Consider the following 14,439-nt stretch of genomic DNA (forward strand, 5'->3'; position numbering starts at 1 on the left):
GCTGGTCAAGGCGCTCAGAAGCTCCCCCTGGCCCCTTGCCTTCCCCTCCCCGCCCCACCCCTGCCCGGCCCTGACCAGCTTGTCAGCGATGTGGTCCATGATGTTGGCGTTGTAGAGGCGGCGGCGCTGGTCTGGCCACCAGCTCCTGATGTAGATGCAGGGCTTGCGGTCCAGGTAGGGCAGATGGAAGTAGTTCCTGGGGGGTGGGGAGGAGGTGGGAGGTTGAGAACTGGGGCGCCAGGAGCGGGGAGGCCAGCCCATGTGAGGACGCCGGGCAGCAGGCAAGACCTCTCAGGACCCTCCATCCACCTGGCTCACCTGTCGGTGACCTGGGGCCGCATGGGTGGGGTGGAGGACACGGAGGCCAGGTCCCCACCCTCGTCAGCTTCATCGTCACTTGAGTTCTGGATCAGATCAACTTCTTCCTCGTCCCCAGGCTCCTTCCGAGGCTGAGGCCGCTGGGGCCGCGACAGGCCATCAACCTCGTTCCCATAGTTACCTGGAGGCAGAAGGAGTCATGCAAGAGCCTAGAACCCTTTCCCTCCAGGTGTCCGCCCTCTGATCTGGGTGCTGCTTTGGGTTTGTAGGAGGGAAGGGGGCACAGGGAATGGAGAGTCTGTACCAGCTTGGACACAAGAGAACACTAGCCAGAGGAAGGAGCTCACAGCCTCCCCCCCTGGGCAAACCTCGCTAGGAGCCCTGATGACCACCAAGCTCAAGGTCCAGCCTAGGACATGGCCTGGATTCCTACTCTCTCCCCTTTTGCCTCTGCAGGGAAGGCTTCTTTCTTCCCCATGTCCCAGACACAGCTTAGCCCTGTAAGGCCTTAGTGTGCACTAAGGAACCGCTGTGGGCATGTGTGCACGCTCGTGTGAACACCGTGCTATGCGGGTGTCTGAGCACACGCGAAGGAAAGTGGTCAAAGTTTCCCTCCCACCAGGCTCATGGTGTGGTTACCACCCAGCAGCTCCCAGGCCTGAAGACCCCACTGTGAGCCCAGCACTCACCTATGGTGACCTCAAAGGTGATTGGTTTGTCTCCATTTTTTCGGTCGATCATTGAGGCCTCTAGGAAGGCTCCAAATAGAAAGAATTCTTCTGTTTTCCCTGTGCAGCTCTGTGGGGAAGGTGGTTCAAACCATCCTCAAACCTCAGCAGAAATGTTGGGCCTGGGGCCAGGCCTCCTCCTACGATCTTGAAGACAGGCCCTTTGGGCCACTGGGGGCGGACCCCCACCCTGCCGTGCAGTCAAGCAGCCCAGACCCTGAAGGCCTAAGTCCTTTTGCCCTCCAGCCTGGGTATCCCCGGACAGGGACAACCATGGCCAGGAAGAGGGCAGAGAGGAGGCTCCCCCTTGGGACCTCCAGGCGGAGTGTAGGCACAGGCAGTGGGAGGGGGCAGGTCCCCATGAGGGGCGGAGTGTGGGCCCCTTTTTCTTGGGGAAGGAGGCCTCATCATGGGGTCTTGCCCTCTGAGCAGACAGGGCACCATGAGGCAGAGTGCAGTCCCAGGCTGCCCAAGCTGGGGGCTCTGGAGGACAGCCCAGTCCCTGGGTCCTCACCTCCGAGACGGGTGTGGCCTGTTCCACCTGCACCTCGGTGGAGCTGGTGAGCTCGGGGTTGGAGGTGTCCAGGATCTCCACCGCCAGGCCCAACATGAGGCGGGCACGGAACGACACGCCCTCACCCAGGCCCTCGTTCAGGTCCTGGTGCTCATCCAGCAGCGTGTAGTTGCGTGTGGAACCGTACATGTTCACCCAGGCTGGGCCCAGCGTGGGCAGGAAACCTGTGGGCCGCGGGGAGAGGACAAGGGGCTCATGGGAGTGGTGGAACCTCTTTGGGGGCTCCCGGTGGCTGAGCCGAGGACCCCATGCCATGCTCGGCGAGACACTGGAGGTGGGAGAAAGCCTGTGGGCCAGCGCGTGGCCGACGGGGAGGACTTAGGGCCGCTCCCATCTGCTGATCGTGGGCAGCCCGGGACAGCCTGCTCGCTTACATGGAACCCTCACAGGTCAGGTTCCCTGCCTCCTGCTCCGTGAAGCCCGGGCTGCCTATAATCTCTTTGAGGGACAGATGCTGGCTCCCCTCAAATTCCTCAGCCTGGCTTTCTGGCCCTTAGCGGCCTGTGTGGATCCGCATCTCAAACAGGTCCCCCCATCATCCCCGAATGCAGACCCCTCCCCTCCTCTCCGAAGACCCTCCCTCCGTCCGCCTGTGTAACTCCTTCTGCGTGGCGCAGGCCCAGATCCTAGTCCCAGCTAACTTGTCCCACTGTCGGCCTTTGCTGTCTCATGTGTAACTCAGGCCCGATTCAGCGGCATGTGCTATGTTTTTTGGTTTTTGTTATGCCTGGTTTAGAAAAAAATTTACGGCATTTAAAAAACTCAGGATATGCTGCACATGATATAAAATTCACCATTTAAAAATGTGCCCTGTAGTGGTTTTCGGTATATTCACTCTGTTGTACGCGCATCTCCTGATTCCATCCCCCCTCCAAGAAACTCTGTACTTATTAGTGGTTAGGTCTCTGTCCTCCACCTCCAGCCCCAGCAAACACTAGTCTACTTTCTGTCTCTGTGGATTTGCCTATTCTGGATAGTTCGTATAAACGGAGTCAGAGAACATGTGGCCTTTTGTGCCTCTGGCCTTAGGTTTTGAGCCCGTGATGGCACATTGCCCTCTCTAGTTCCCTGTGAGCACCATGAGGCCGGGAGTAGGTGTTTCTCATGCTCTACCTCCCTGAAGCCCAGAGCCTGGGTTCTAGAAGGAGTCAGTCCCACAAGCCGGTAGACAGTACGTGCATATGTGAAACGTGTGTGTACATACATGTCATCATTATTTCCATTTCACAGATGGGAAAACAGGCTCAGAGATCACACAGCTACTAACCCTCAGGGCTCAGTTCAAATCCAGGCAGACTGGCTTAGGCAGGCTGTATGAGCTGACCTGAGGCATGACCTTCCCCTTTTCCTTTGAGGGGGAGGGGGCTGCGGACCAAGCCCTCACCATGCCTGGGGCCTTTCGGGAAGAGGTTGAGATGGTGGAGGAGGTGTGTGTGTGGGGGGCAGGTCTCACTGATTTCTGCCCATCAGTGCCCTCGCCCCTCACCCAGTCTCCTACTGCTGACCTTTGTCCCCATCGTTGGAAATCTTGCGCAGGTCAATGAAGTGGGTGCCGATGGCCACGTCGTTGACCTTGTCTGAGTCCCGGATCTGCACCTTCATGCGCTTGCAGAGTGGGGGGAACAGGTCTGTAAAGACCACCTGCTCATTCCACAGGGGCTCATAGCTGCTTTTCTGCACTGAAGTCTTGCCCTGGAGGGAGGGAGTGAGGGTCAGGGTGTGTGTGCATGTGTGTGTGTGTGTGTGCACGCGCGCGTGTGTGCACACGTATACACATAGGGGTTACGTGTGTATGTTATATGTGTGTACATGTGTGCATGCATGCGGACTATGCATAGGGTACGTGTATACAGGTGCACGTGTGTATGTGTACGTATGTGTATGTGTGGGGTGTGTATATATAATTTTTAATTTAAATTCAACTTAGTTAACATGCAGCATATTGTTGGTTTCAGGGGTAGACTTTAGTGATCATCAGTTGCATACAACACCCAGTGCTCACGTGTGTGTGTGTGTGTGTGTGTGTGTGTGCACACGCACACACACTTATGTCTGGCAGGCACTCTCCCCCACACCAGCCTAACAGACTCTCCTCCCTTTCAGTGCTCCTGTCTGAGCTCTTGGTCTGCAAGACACAGAGGCAGGCAGGATCCCCTAAGGCCTGTCCGTGGCTGAGAGGACCCCCAAGCCAGCGGCAGCTCCAGCCCCTCTCAGCGGGAGCTCCCCTCCCTTCTCCCTCTCCTTGAATGCACCCCGGGATCGAAGGTGCCCCCTGGCTTCTCATTCTGCCTCACATCCGCCTCCAGCCTCCCTCCTCCAATCACTCCGTACCTCTCATGCCTGTTACCCCAAACCCAGCCTCCTGCCTCCTGCACCCCAATACCTTCTGGCCAGCAAAGGAGACTTGCACATAGGGGTCGACCAGGTCCTTGTTCTCACCAATGAAAGCCTTCTTCACATTGGCCATGAGGCTGGTGTTCATACGGGGCAAGCCCTCTGCTCGGTAGATTTTCACGTAGAACCGGGCCCACTGGCGTTCAGGGGGCACCCCCTCGGGGAGCAGCAAGTTCCTGCCGGCACACAGAGCTAAGGCTTTCATGGCCAGGCGTGGGCAACCCAGTCCTTCCCTGGCATCTGCCTACCCTGGTACCTGGGACAATCTCCATGAAGTCCTGCCCCGCCCTTCCTCAGTGCTTCCTCTCTTGGGGTCTAGGGACCCCAAGGCCAGCCCTGCCCTTGGTCCTTCTTGGAAGAGCTGGTCTGTCTGGGAGTGGGGGGGGGACAAGGGTATGGGAGAGGGGTGCGGGGAGGGTATGTGTGCCAAGTCCACCTCAGGGGCTCCTTGTGGGGGAAGGGACGGCTGGGTCAGGTCTCCAGGGCTGGGGGCAGATGGGAGCCTCACCCCTCAATGTCATCGTCATCTGTCTCATTGGCCTTGTGGGGTGTCTTGATGTTGTCTCCCTTGCCCACCACGGCGACGTCACACTTCACGTAGCCCTTCAGCCCAGCGGAGATGTCGTCGGGGTCTGACAGGATGGCCCACTTGTGGTGGAACTGGTGATCTGCAGGGGTGACGAGGGTGGATTGCACCTGCCGTCTGGGGCAGGCTGTAGGGCTGAGCAGCCTTTTGAGGCCTGACCCCAGGATGGCCGGAAGGAGACAGAGGCCCCCAGAGGGGCAAACATCTGGGGAAAGGTCCTGCATCCAGGTGTGTGACTTTGAAGCGAGAATCCTCCAAACTGGTTTCTCTGCCCGCAGCCGTCCTGCCCCCACCCCTGCAGACAACCTGCACACAGTAGCCCTGCAGAACCCTCGGAGAGGCTCCCCCGCCCTCACTCCTCCTTTCAAATGTCTGCACCTCGTGAGTGTGTGGGGTACAGACCACCAACCTTAGTGGGGTCTGTGAGGCCTCCTGATTCCGCTCTGCCCTGTTCACTCCTCTCATCCCATCCCGCCCCTGTGCTCCCGCTGGGTCCAGCTGCTGACTCCCTTTGGAACAACCGGAGTCCCTGCCAGGCCCCTCCTGCCTTTAGGGCTGCTGCTCTTTGAGCTTGGAAGAGCCTCCTTCCTCTCCCCCACCCCTTCCAAACTTCTCAGCCACCTGCCAGGGAAGGCTCGTCGGGCTGGGGCAGTGGCTAGTGCCCAGGAATTCCTCTATGATCTACCAGAGCGGGGCTGTGGCCTTGGATGACCCCCCCTCGCCCCCCCTCACCTCCAGCAGAGAGAATTAGTGAGTGAGCAGGGTCCTGCTGCTGCCTCTGATGGTGGAGACATGGTCCTGCCAGGGTGAGAAGCAGGCCCTGGTCCCCCAGGAAACCCTCCCAGCTCCACAAGATATCGAACTACCAGAGACTCTCAGCGTCACGCACGAGCTCTGTGTCCCTGGCTAGCTGCTTCCAGTGACCCCCGGCTGGGTCAGCAACCAGATGCTCATCAGGAGGGGCAGGCCAAACCTGAGACCATCAGATTGAAGACCTCAGTGCCCTAATGGAAGGGGCCGTGTGACCTCAGGTTCCCAGGAAGGGGACTAGGCTCAGGAACAGATTCAGAAGCAGCAGCAACTCTGGCGGTGGGTTAGCCCAGCGGAGAGTCTGGAATCTGGGCCCGCCTGGACCCGGGTTCACACGCGATTCCTTTCCCTGGACCAGCTGTGTAAGCTTGCTTGGCCTGCTTCCTTCTCGTGAAATGGAGTGACGGTGCCTGCAGGGGCTGGTAAGGGTTAGGCCTGGGGGCATGTCATGCGTGCTGCCTCAGTGGCAGTGGTCTCCTCTCCAGGACTCCACCGTTCAGAAGCCCAGGAGTCCACATCAGGCTCCTTGCTGTCTCTCCGAACCCCTACTGCCAGTCCTGAGAGTGGGGGGCCCTGCTTGGCCCCAGGCTGGAACACCTCCTCTGGGATACCCGTGCGCCTCCAGCCTACGGCCCGCAGCTGGGTATGCTTCCTGGGAATGGCCGGATCGCCAACCGGCCCTCTCCCCCGTCCCGAAGATGCTAATGGTCACTAGGGACCCCCCTCTGCTGAGGACGACAATATGTGTGTGTGTGTGTGTGTGTGTGTGTGTGTGTGTGTCAGTGGGAAAGTCGCTGGCCTGGGAGTCGGGAGACCAGGTTCTGCTCCCATGGGCCCTGGGCAAGTCTCTTCGTAACGCTGGGCCTCTTTGTCATACAAAGACACCTGACTAGTGTTTTGAGCTCTCTGGTGGCTTGAATGTCCTATGAGTTTGTGCTGGTTATGCGTACAGTGCTGGGTTTGGACTCGATTCCCTAGTCTAACTCATGGAGCGTGCACCAGCCAAGTGTCTGTGAAGTCGAACTGTAAGAAATCGTCGACTTGTTCAACCTAATAGTTTGGTGGCCCTTCCAAGCTACTTAACTTCTCTTGGCTTCATTTATCTCATCTGCACAATGGGGAGGAACCCCAATGCCTCTGCCTCACTGCTCTGTGAGGGTCAAATGTGGTGCCGGATGAAATGGGATGGCCACTGTCAAAATGCCTGACGGAACCGTAACTGCGTCCTGAGTGGTGGGTTCACTTCACGGATAAGACGTGGGGCCCTCTTGGCCAGGCCTGGGCCTCACAAACCCTCTGGGAATTCCATTGGGGTTCCCTTGCCAGCCCTATCCAGGGTTGGCCCATGGGGACCCACGTTGCTGCGAGTCAGCCACAGCCTCACACGCCATTCTTGGGGGGCCTGCGGCCCTCGATGGACAGTCCGTGAGCCTGACCTCCCTCAGAGGCTGCCACACCCCATTTGTATTGAGGACAGGGTGCCTCGGGGGGGGGTGCCCTAAAGTCACGCAGCGTGATTTCTCCCCAGGCCATCTGGGTGACAGTGGAGCCCCAACAATTCTCTGAACCCCAGGTCCCTCAAGTGTAAAAGGGGGTGAAGCCCTCTACACCTCTCCGGGCTCCTGGGACTCCAATGGCCTGAGCACGGGTCATCACTGCCTCCGCGTGCAGACGGGATGCCCATCCCTCCATGCCCCTGAAGGCCTCACACTGAGTTTATAGTCCTGGCCAGGCCACACCCAGGGACCGCCAGGGTGGCAAGGATGGCTTGGGCCACCCTTGCTGAGCTGTGGCCACTGAAGCTGACCGAGTCACGCAGCTACTCACCAGGCTGGGAGTACACGGTTCCCACATCCATTTTGAAGGACCCCACTAGGGTGCCACTGCGCAGCAGGTTCTTGGAGTGGATCACCTTCCAGGCAGAACCACCAGCCCCCAGTCAGGCCAGGCAGGGCAGAGGCTTTCCATGGGGGAGGGGAGGGGTGGTCTAACAGTGGCACCACCTGTCTTTCTGGGGAATGGAGCTTTTAGGTAAAGCGGGAGGGCATTCGGGAGGGCAGGAATGGCTTGCTGAGGCTCAGCATTAACCCCTCTTGCCCTCGTCTCTGCTGACTGCCAGGTACGGGTGAGTAGGTTGCACACTGTGCAGAGACGCCTGGTTAAATAGGCTAGAGGGGCCCAAACCAGCCCATGCTGTACTTGCCAGCTGTGTGTCTGGACATGGGGCTGCCTTCTAATGGTTGGTCCATCCAGAGGGATGACCTTTTCAAGTCTACACCAAAGAGCAGCTTGAGCTACACTCACCGAGATCTTGATGATCTTGTCGAACATGACATCAGGAGAAACGTGGAAGTCAAAGACGAAGTACTGGAAAGAAGAAAGACCCAAACCTGCCATCATTCAGCTAATAGCAGCCAGCGACCAGGCCCCTCTCTCCTGCCAGTGCCTGTCTGCATCCTGGCCATCTCCCCTGAGCCCCGAAGGTCAGAGGAGTAGCAGTGGCAACTATCAGTCCCCCTGACTCTGTGGCAGGCAGGAGTCATGTGGCTTTGGGCAGCACGTGGTCCGCTCTGTTTCCCAAGCTGTAAGATGGGGTACGACACCCACCTCGGAGTCTTGTTATGAGGCTGGGTGAGACCATACGAGACACCATAATGTATGGCGCCATTGTACAGGCAACACAGACATTGCCTTTAATCACACTGCTCCAGGCCTGAAGTGTCCCAGCTTCGGAGATGTTGAAGGTGCGAAGGACTTCATTTGCCAGAAATGGAAAATGCTCCGAGTGTGACCTGGCCCCTGGAGCTGGGAGCTGCCACTGTCCCCTGGCCCCATCTCTCCAGGCCTCAGTGTGTAGGTGCCGGGAACGAGGGCAGGGCGCAGTCACACAGGGACCATGGCTTTGGTGAATTTGTGGGCAGAGACAAGGAAGAAGTGTTGCCAACATGCTTAGGGCCAGCGTCTGAGGAGAGCATGTTCCCAGCTGCTGGAGACTCACACTGGAGCATTGTGGGTCAAAGCGCTGCCTTTAGGGTGCCTGGGTGGCTCCATCAGTTAAACGTTTGCCTTCTGCTCAGGTCATAATCCTAGGGTTCTGGGATCGAGCCCCGCATCGGGTTCCCTGCTCGGTGGGGAGCCTGTTTCTCCCTCTCCCTCTGCCCCTCCCTTCCCCTCTGCTTGTGTTCTCTCTCACTCTCTCTCTCTCTCAAAATAAACAAAATCTTTTTAAAAAGTGATGCCTTTAGAGCAGACAGCTGAGCTCTTCCTGTTAGGCCAATCACTTCCTTCCCGGGCCTCAGTGATGTGGGGACAATACTCAAGGCTGCCATGTTGAACTGCTCCAGGGGCACCATCCAAAGGGGTGTGGGAGGCATGGTGGTGAAGTCCGAGTGAGCTGACCACGGTCAAGTGTTAAAGCCATAAGTGCACGTGGTCGGGGGCCCCATACATGGCAACTGCTGCATGTGGCCGCGATGTGTCAGGTGGCACTGGTCGGGGGGCACCGAAGCTCTGGAGAGATGGGTGGAGATCTAGTCATGCAGGTGGCATTTCAGCAGAGGGCACACATGTCAGGAAAGGCCGTGAGGGACAGGATGGCAGGAGGGGAGGGCAGCAGAGAGGCCCTCAGGGGAGGGGGCGTCAAGACAACAGAAAAAGCTGGGCAGTCCAGAGGGAAGGATGACATGGACTTGTACTTGGTGACAGTGTGGTCCTTGATGACCCCGAGGGCGGTTTCCGTGGAGCTGGGGGTGGAGATTGGGGAGTACTTGGGAGGAGAGGCGGTGAGGACAGCTCACTGAGTTGGACAGTGAGTGGGAGGTCAGAAAAGGGTGTGGCTAGAAGAAGGGAGGGACGGGGGACGGACGGATGGGGGACAGACGGACAGAGAGACTCCTGGTTCCTGACCCTGAGCATATACAGTTTTCCATCATTGTACTCAGAGAGAATACACCAGAGTAGAACACCTTCTTGGCAAGGAATAGCCAAAGGAAAAGTAAAGGCAGAGTTGAGGGTGTTGAGTGGATGGGTGATGCCAGACTCTTTGGGAAGAAGGAAGAGTAGGATCCAGGGCCAGGGAGAGAGGTGGCTGAAGCAGAAGGAAGGCACCAGTGGCCAGGACCAGATGCAACCATGGTCTTGACCTGGACTTGAACGGTCAGGTTATAATGGGAGGGCAATGGTTGTGAGCCTCCCTTCACAGGAAGACGGGTCTGGAGCCAGGCAGGAGGCAAAGGCCAGGCCAGCTGCCTCTGACTGCGACTGCCCTGGGAGAGAGAGCTAGCTAAGTGAGAGCCAGAATTCTGCAGCCTCTGAGGAGTCTGTGGGCACATTCCTTGTGTGTCCTGAGCAGACATCCCTTTTCTAACCCCTTAGAAGTCTGCTAAGTTATGCTATTGTTCTCATCTCCCTCTGTTGTGTTTAGTGGAGTCAAAGCAGGAAAGTTCCTGCTAACTCAGAGAATTAGCCAGAAGCAGCACAGCCCTGGGACTACGGGTATTTTTCAATGAAGAGGAACGTGGCATAGGACAAGAAGCAAAAAGGAAAAGTCCCGCTTTGGGACCAGAGGAATTGTGGGAAGATAGTTTCAAGTGGTTGTTCTCAGCGAGGTAATTCTAACCCCAGCGGGGCATCTGGCAACAAGTGGAAACATTTTTGGTTGCTACTGGGTGGGGTTGCTACCGCCATCGAGTGGGTAGAAGGGATGCTGCCCAACGTCCCTCACTTCATAGGACAATCCCTGACACCAAAACGTCCCTAGTGCTGAGTGAGAAACGCTGGTTTGGCAGAAACAGAAATTCAATGAATCAGAGCCACGTGAATTTGTGAGAAAGAACAAAACTAGAATCAGGAACAGAATGAAGATTCACGTGAGTGGAAGGGATAGGCTTAGTGGAAAGTGGATTCTTAATGGAAAGTCTCAATGGCAACTGGAAAGTGGCTTTTAGGCTGGAAGTAGGCGCGGCCTGTCAGGGGAGAGACTGTCACCTCTGTGGTCCCCATGTTGCCAGGCACGGGCTCAAAGTGCTGCACATGCTGAGCAAATGTTTGTTTCTTCCTTTGGGTGAGTATCCATTCAGCAAAGTGCTACCCAACCCCTCCAGGCACAAGCCAGCTTCTGGGCTGGGCCACAGTGACACAGGAGACAGGGAGCCTCCAACCCACCAGGGACAGAGACATGAAGGACCAACCACAGTTCAGGGACGTTACTGTCCCAGAGAAAGAACCACATTGACCTCTGACCCAGAGAACGCTGGTAGGGCGGCTCAGGGGCAAGGACCTTGGGCCTGGGCTCTGGAGGGTGAGTAGGAGTTTGCTGGGGAAACGGCGTGGGGAGAGCTGCTCTGTTTCCTTGGGAAGGAGCAGGCAATTTGAATAAAACATGAAGTACATTGGGGCTGGTGCAAGGTGAGGCCTTGAGTCAGCCAAACGTGGCTCTGCCGCTATCAAATAACCATGGAAGGCCATGGGCACGTATCTCCAGATCCGTTAAGGGAAAGCAGACTCTTAGCTAGGCTGGAGGCTTTGCTGGCCAGGGATGCGCCCTGACGTGAGGTCAGAGACGTGGAGGCTGAATTTCCTGGCTCCTGGGAAAGTGGCCACATGGAGCTGGGAGATGAGGGAAGGTGTTTCTGAGCACGGATGCCCCAGCCCTGTGGGCAACCAGCTGTGAGAACCAGGCCTACCCATGGTAGCATAGGGCCCTGGCCTGGGTCCCTGTGGGGGACAGAAGTGTGTCCAGTTTTCCTTCCTGAAGATGCATGGCTGGGGAGCTCCCTGCCAAGTTCAGGGGGGACCCTCAGCCCTCACCACGCCTCAGCACAGACATGGAGACCCAGGACACAGATGCCTCACTTGGGCCAGCCTGGCACCCCCACTTCTTGGAGCCACCAGGCAAGGCTGACTGGATGTCCCTCCAGGAGAAGGAGGGCTAGAGCCCCCAGGCTTCTGTGTCCCTCCGACGTACGCTCAGGCATCTAAAGGTCACCTGGGCTTCTCCCACCAGAGCTGATTAGGTCCATTCCCTGCTGGAGCCCAGAGTCAGCCTATTGTGTCAGCGGTGGCCATCCGAGGGGGGAGAGGGAGCCCTGCGCTGAGGCTGACAGGCTGGGTCCTGCTTCGTCAACAGCGCTCTCTGTGCTCTTGGGCAAAGCCCTTCCCATTGAGGCCTCAGTCTCTTCCTCCATAAGATGGGGAGATAGAATTAGAAGGTCTCTGAGGTCCTTTGACCTCAGTGTGGCCTCAGATGGCTGCAAAGAACAGGAGCAGGAACCAGACTTTTTCTCTCATACCCTAAGGCCAGTGCTCTGGTAGCATCCCCGCAGAGGTTCAGACAGCCTGGAGGCAGCCCAGGGAGAAGGTGAGTGCATGGGACCCGACTCTGGCCCTTAGCGCCCGGGCAAGGACTTTCTCCAAGAGCTTCAGTGTCCCCTTGTGTCACATGGGATCGAGGGCAACAACCTCCGACTTTTGTGGAGGCCGGATGAGGGGACGCACCTGCAGCATATACAGGAGAGGCTGGCTCACAGGGACCGCTCCTGAATGGTGTCACTGACCCAGAGGGCTCTGGCCAAGCCCCACGGGGTTCACCCACAGAGAGCGCTGGAGATTTGTTTCAAAGGGTGGCCTCCGGCCAGAACGCTGTCAGGGGGTGATCTAGACTTGGGCTTCGGTGGACATGGCACGGCACATCTGCATGCTGGGGGCTGTAACAGCGTGGGCCAAGGTCAGCCCTGCTGGGAGCCTTTTGTGCCCCTTGACTCCTGCTGCTCCCATGGGGCTCGGGTGGCCTGGAGCCCTGCCTCCCACCGCATGTAGGAAGTCCCTTTCCACACGTAAGGCCACAAGGTACTGACCTCATTGTAGTAGGGGCAGTTAGTGGACTCCTTCATGGACGTGTACTTCTTGTCATCACCCACCTCCACGCACACCACGGGGTCCATGTTCAAACCCACCAGCTGCCGGGCCTCGATCACGGTGATGCTGACCTGCGGGCAGGAGAGGGAAGCCAGAGGGGAGCCCCGTGAGCCGGGCAGCCGGTCCCCCTGGAGCCGAGCCCAGGAGCAGGGAGCCAATACTGGGCTTGGGTTCCAGTGTGAGCGCTTGGATCTGGGGCTCTTTCCCCACTAAGCCCCTGTGTCTTCTATAAAGGAAGGGCCTGGGCTGGGTCACCGCTGCCTGTGTTCTAGAATTATCTGCAGGGAGGAGGGCGCTGGTTAAACGAGCTGGTGTCCCCACCAAACTCCAGACCAAACCTGTCCAACCTCGGGCGGGTGGGGCCAGGCATCAGCATTTTTAGGATTAGGGTTAGGGCTCTGCCTAGTAGAGGGCTGCAAACCACTTATGGGGGTTCATGCACTCAGGAATTAAGCTTTCTATGTCTTCATTAATGTGCAAGTAATTTCTTGCTCTAGGATCTCTCTTTTTAAGATTGGGGGCTTCTGAAAGCTCTCTGTGTTTCTGGAATTTGGCCCCCTTTCCACATTCCTGGTTTCCTCCTTTTGTTTAATTTCCTTGTTGGGGAGCATGGGCCACCTTTGCTGGTTTGATGCTGTGTGTTTTGTGTGCTCTGTGTCTTTTTAAGGGGGGGGGGGTCTAGCCCCCTGGAGTCTTACTTCTATGCTGGGAAGCCGTTTTCCAGTAGTTCGTACATCTAACAAATGTTTGTGTATATATATGGGCTGAGGGAGGGGTGGTATGTGTGCATACCTTTTCTGAACTTCCCTTTCAAGATTTATTTATTTGAGAGAGAGAGAGAGAGTGAGAGAGAGAGGTAGGGAGGGGCAGAGAGAGGGAGACAAAGTCCCAAGTAGACTCCCTGCTGAGCATGGAGCCCGGCGACACCCGGGCTGGATTTCATGACCCTGAGATCACAACCCACGCCAAAACCAAGAGTGAGACGTTTAGCCGACTGCACCACCCAGGTGCCCCTCTTGAACCTTCATTTTAAGCAATCAGTTCTTGCTTTGGATTTAGAGGTGCCAGTTTCCATTGGGGTGGCCATGACAAAAATAGAAAGAAGCACAGATTTGGGGTGGCTAGGGTGGCAATGAACCCCAGAACTTATACATGACCAGGTGTGAGAGGCTCACTGAGCTAGATGTGGAAACACCACCTATCTATAAGTTATGTGAAGGTTAAATGAGGTCCTGTGTGTCAAGGTGCTTCATAAACCATAGAAAGTTCTAGAAAATGTGAGCTCTTGTGATAAATGACTTCTCAGAGTCTCCCAAGTAGGTAGGGTTCTATAGATGCTTATGATTGTTCCATTTGTCTCTCTCACACTTGCATTTTAACATTTTAACAAAATAGCCTGTGCTAAGCTAGTGTTAGCATTTACCTTACCTAATTCTTCTAATGAAACTGTGGGGGTTGCTTTTATGCTTCCCATCTTGCAGATTTGGTATTTTAATCGCTGTGCTTTGTTGCAACTTCTAAATACGATTTTACTCCAGAAAATTATTTTCCCTTTTCATAAAAAAAAGAATAACCATGGAAATTATCCTCCACTGTGTCCATCCAAGTCTTATAAATTTTCTGAAGCCCAAGAAATCTGCACATCAAAACTAATGATGTTAAGAAAAATAGAAATCTCGGTACCAATGAGAACATTGCCAAGAAAGTATATAGAACTGGAAACCGAACATTCACTAATTGAAGTAACACTTGAACTATGAAAGCAAGGATTTCTATTTGGAACTTGAAATGCCAAAGGGAATGAAGCTCAGCATCCAGAGCTCTGAAGACGTTTAATGATCACCGATTCTTCAGGGAGCTAAAAAGGAAATAGAGCTAATTAACTTAGTTCCGGGAAGTTGACTGTGAAGAGAGTAAGCAGACACTAGAAGTCCTTCCAGAATATTCTTGCACAGCAGTTCATAGAGTTTTAACCTCTATGAAACTTTTAAATGCCAAAGCCTTAAAAAACAATCTCATTATATTTTCCCACAACTAACCCATCCTCTCCCCTCCATTAAAATAAGAAAGAAAGAAAGTAAGACTCTGTAACTCAAGACTGGGGAAGGAGACAT

General features: G+C 55.9%; 1 protein-coding gene across 3 annotated transcripts in view; it reads right to left on the reverse strand.

Annotated features, from left to right (window-relative positions):
- OTOF (otoferlin) overlaps positions 1 to 14,439 on the reverse strand; it is a 93,402-nt gene that overhangs the window by 19,486 nt on the left and 59,477 nt on the right. For all 3 annotated transcript variants that reach the window (XM_047747041.1, XM_047747038.1, XM_047747039.1), the window contains 10 exons: positions 12,265 to 12,396; positions 7,715 to 7,777; positions 7,238 to 7,322; positions 4,523 to 4,682; positions 4,004 to 4,190; positions 3,126 to 3,312; positions 1,561 to 1,784; positions 1,008 to 1,116; positions 319 to 499; positions 76 to 196 (listed from right to left, as the gene is read on the reverse strand). In XM_047747041.1, the coding sequence (XP_047602997.1) occupies positions 76 to 196; positions 319 to 499; positions 1,008 to 1,116; positions 1,561 to 1,784; positions 3,126 to 3,312; positions 4,004 to 4,190; positions 4,523 to 4,682; positions 7,238 to 7,322; positions 7,715 to 7,777; positions 12,265 to 12,396 (1,449 nt within the window). The remainder of the gene's footprint in view (positions 1 to 75; positions 197 to 318; positions 500 to 1,007; positions 1,117 to 1,560; positions 1,785 to 3,125; positions 3,313 to 4,003; positions 4,191 to 4,522; positions 4,683 to 7,237; positions 7,323 to 7,714; positions 7,778 to 12,264; positions 12,397 to 14,439) is intronic.

This window comes from Lutra lutra, chromosome 9 (assembly GCF_902655055.1).
Source record: "Lutra lutra chromosome 9, mLutLut1.2, whole genome shotgun sequence".
Taxonomy (NCBI): domain Eukaryota; kingdom Metazoa; phylum Chordata; class Mammalia; order Carnivora; family Mustelidae; genus Lutra; species Lutra lutra.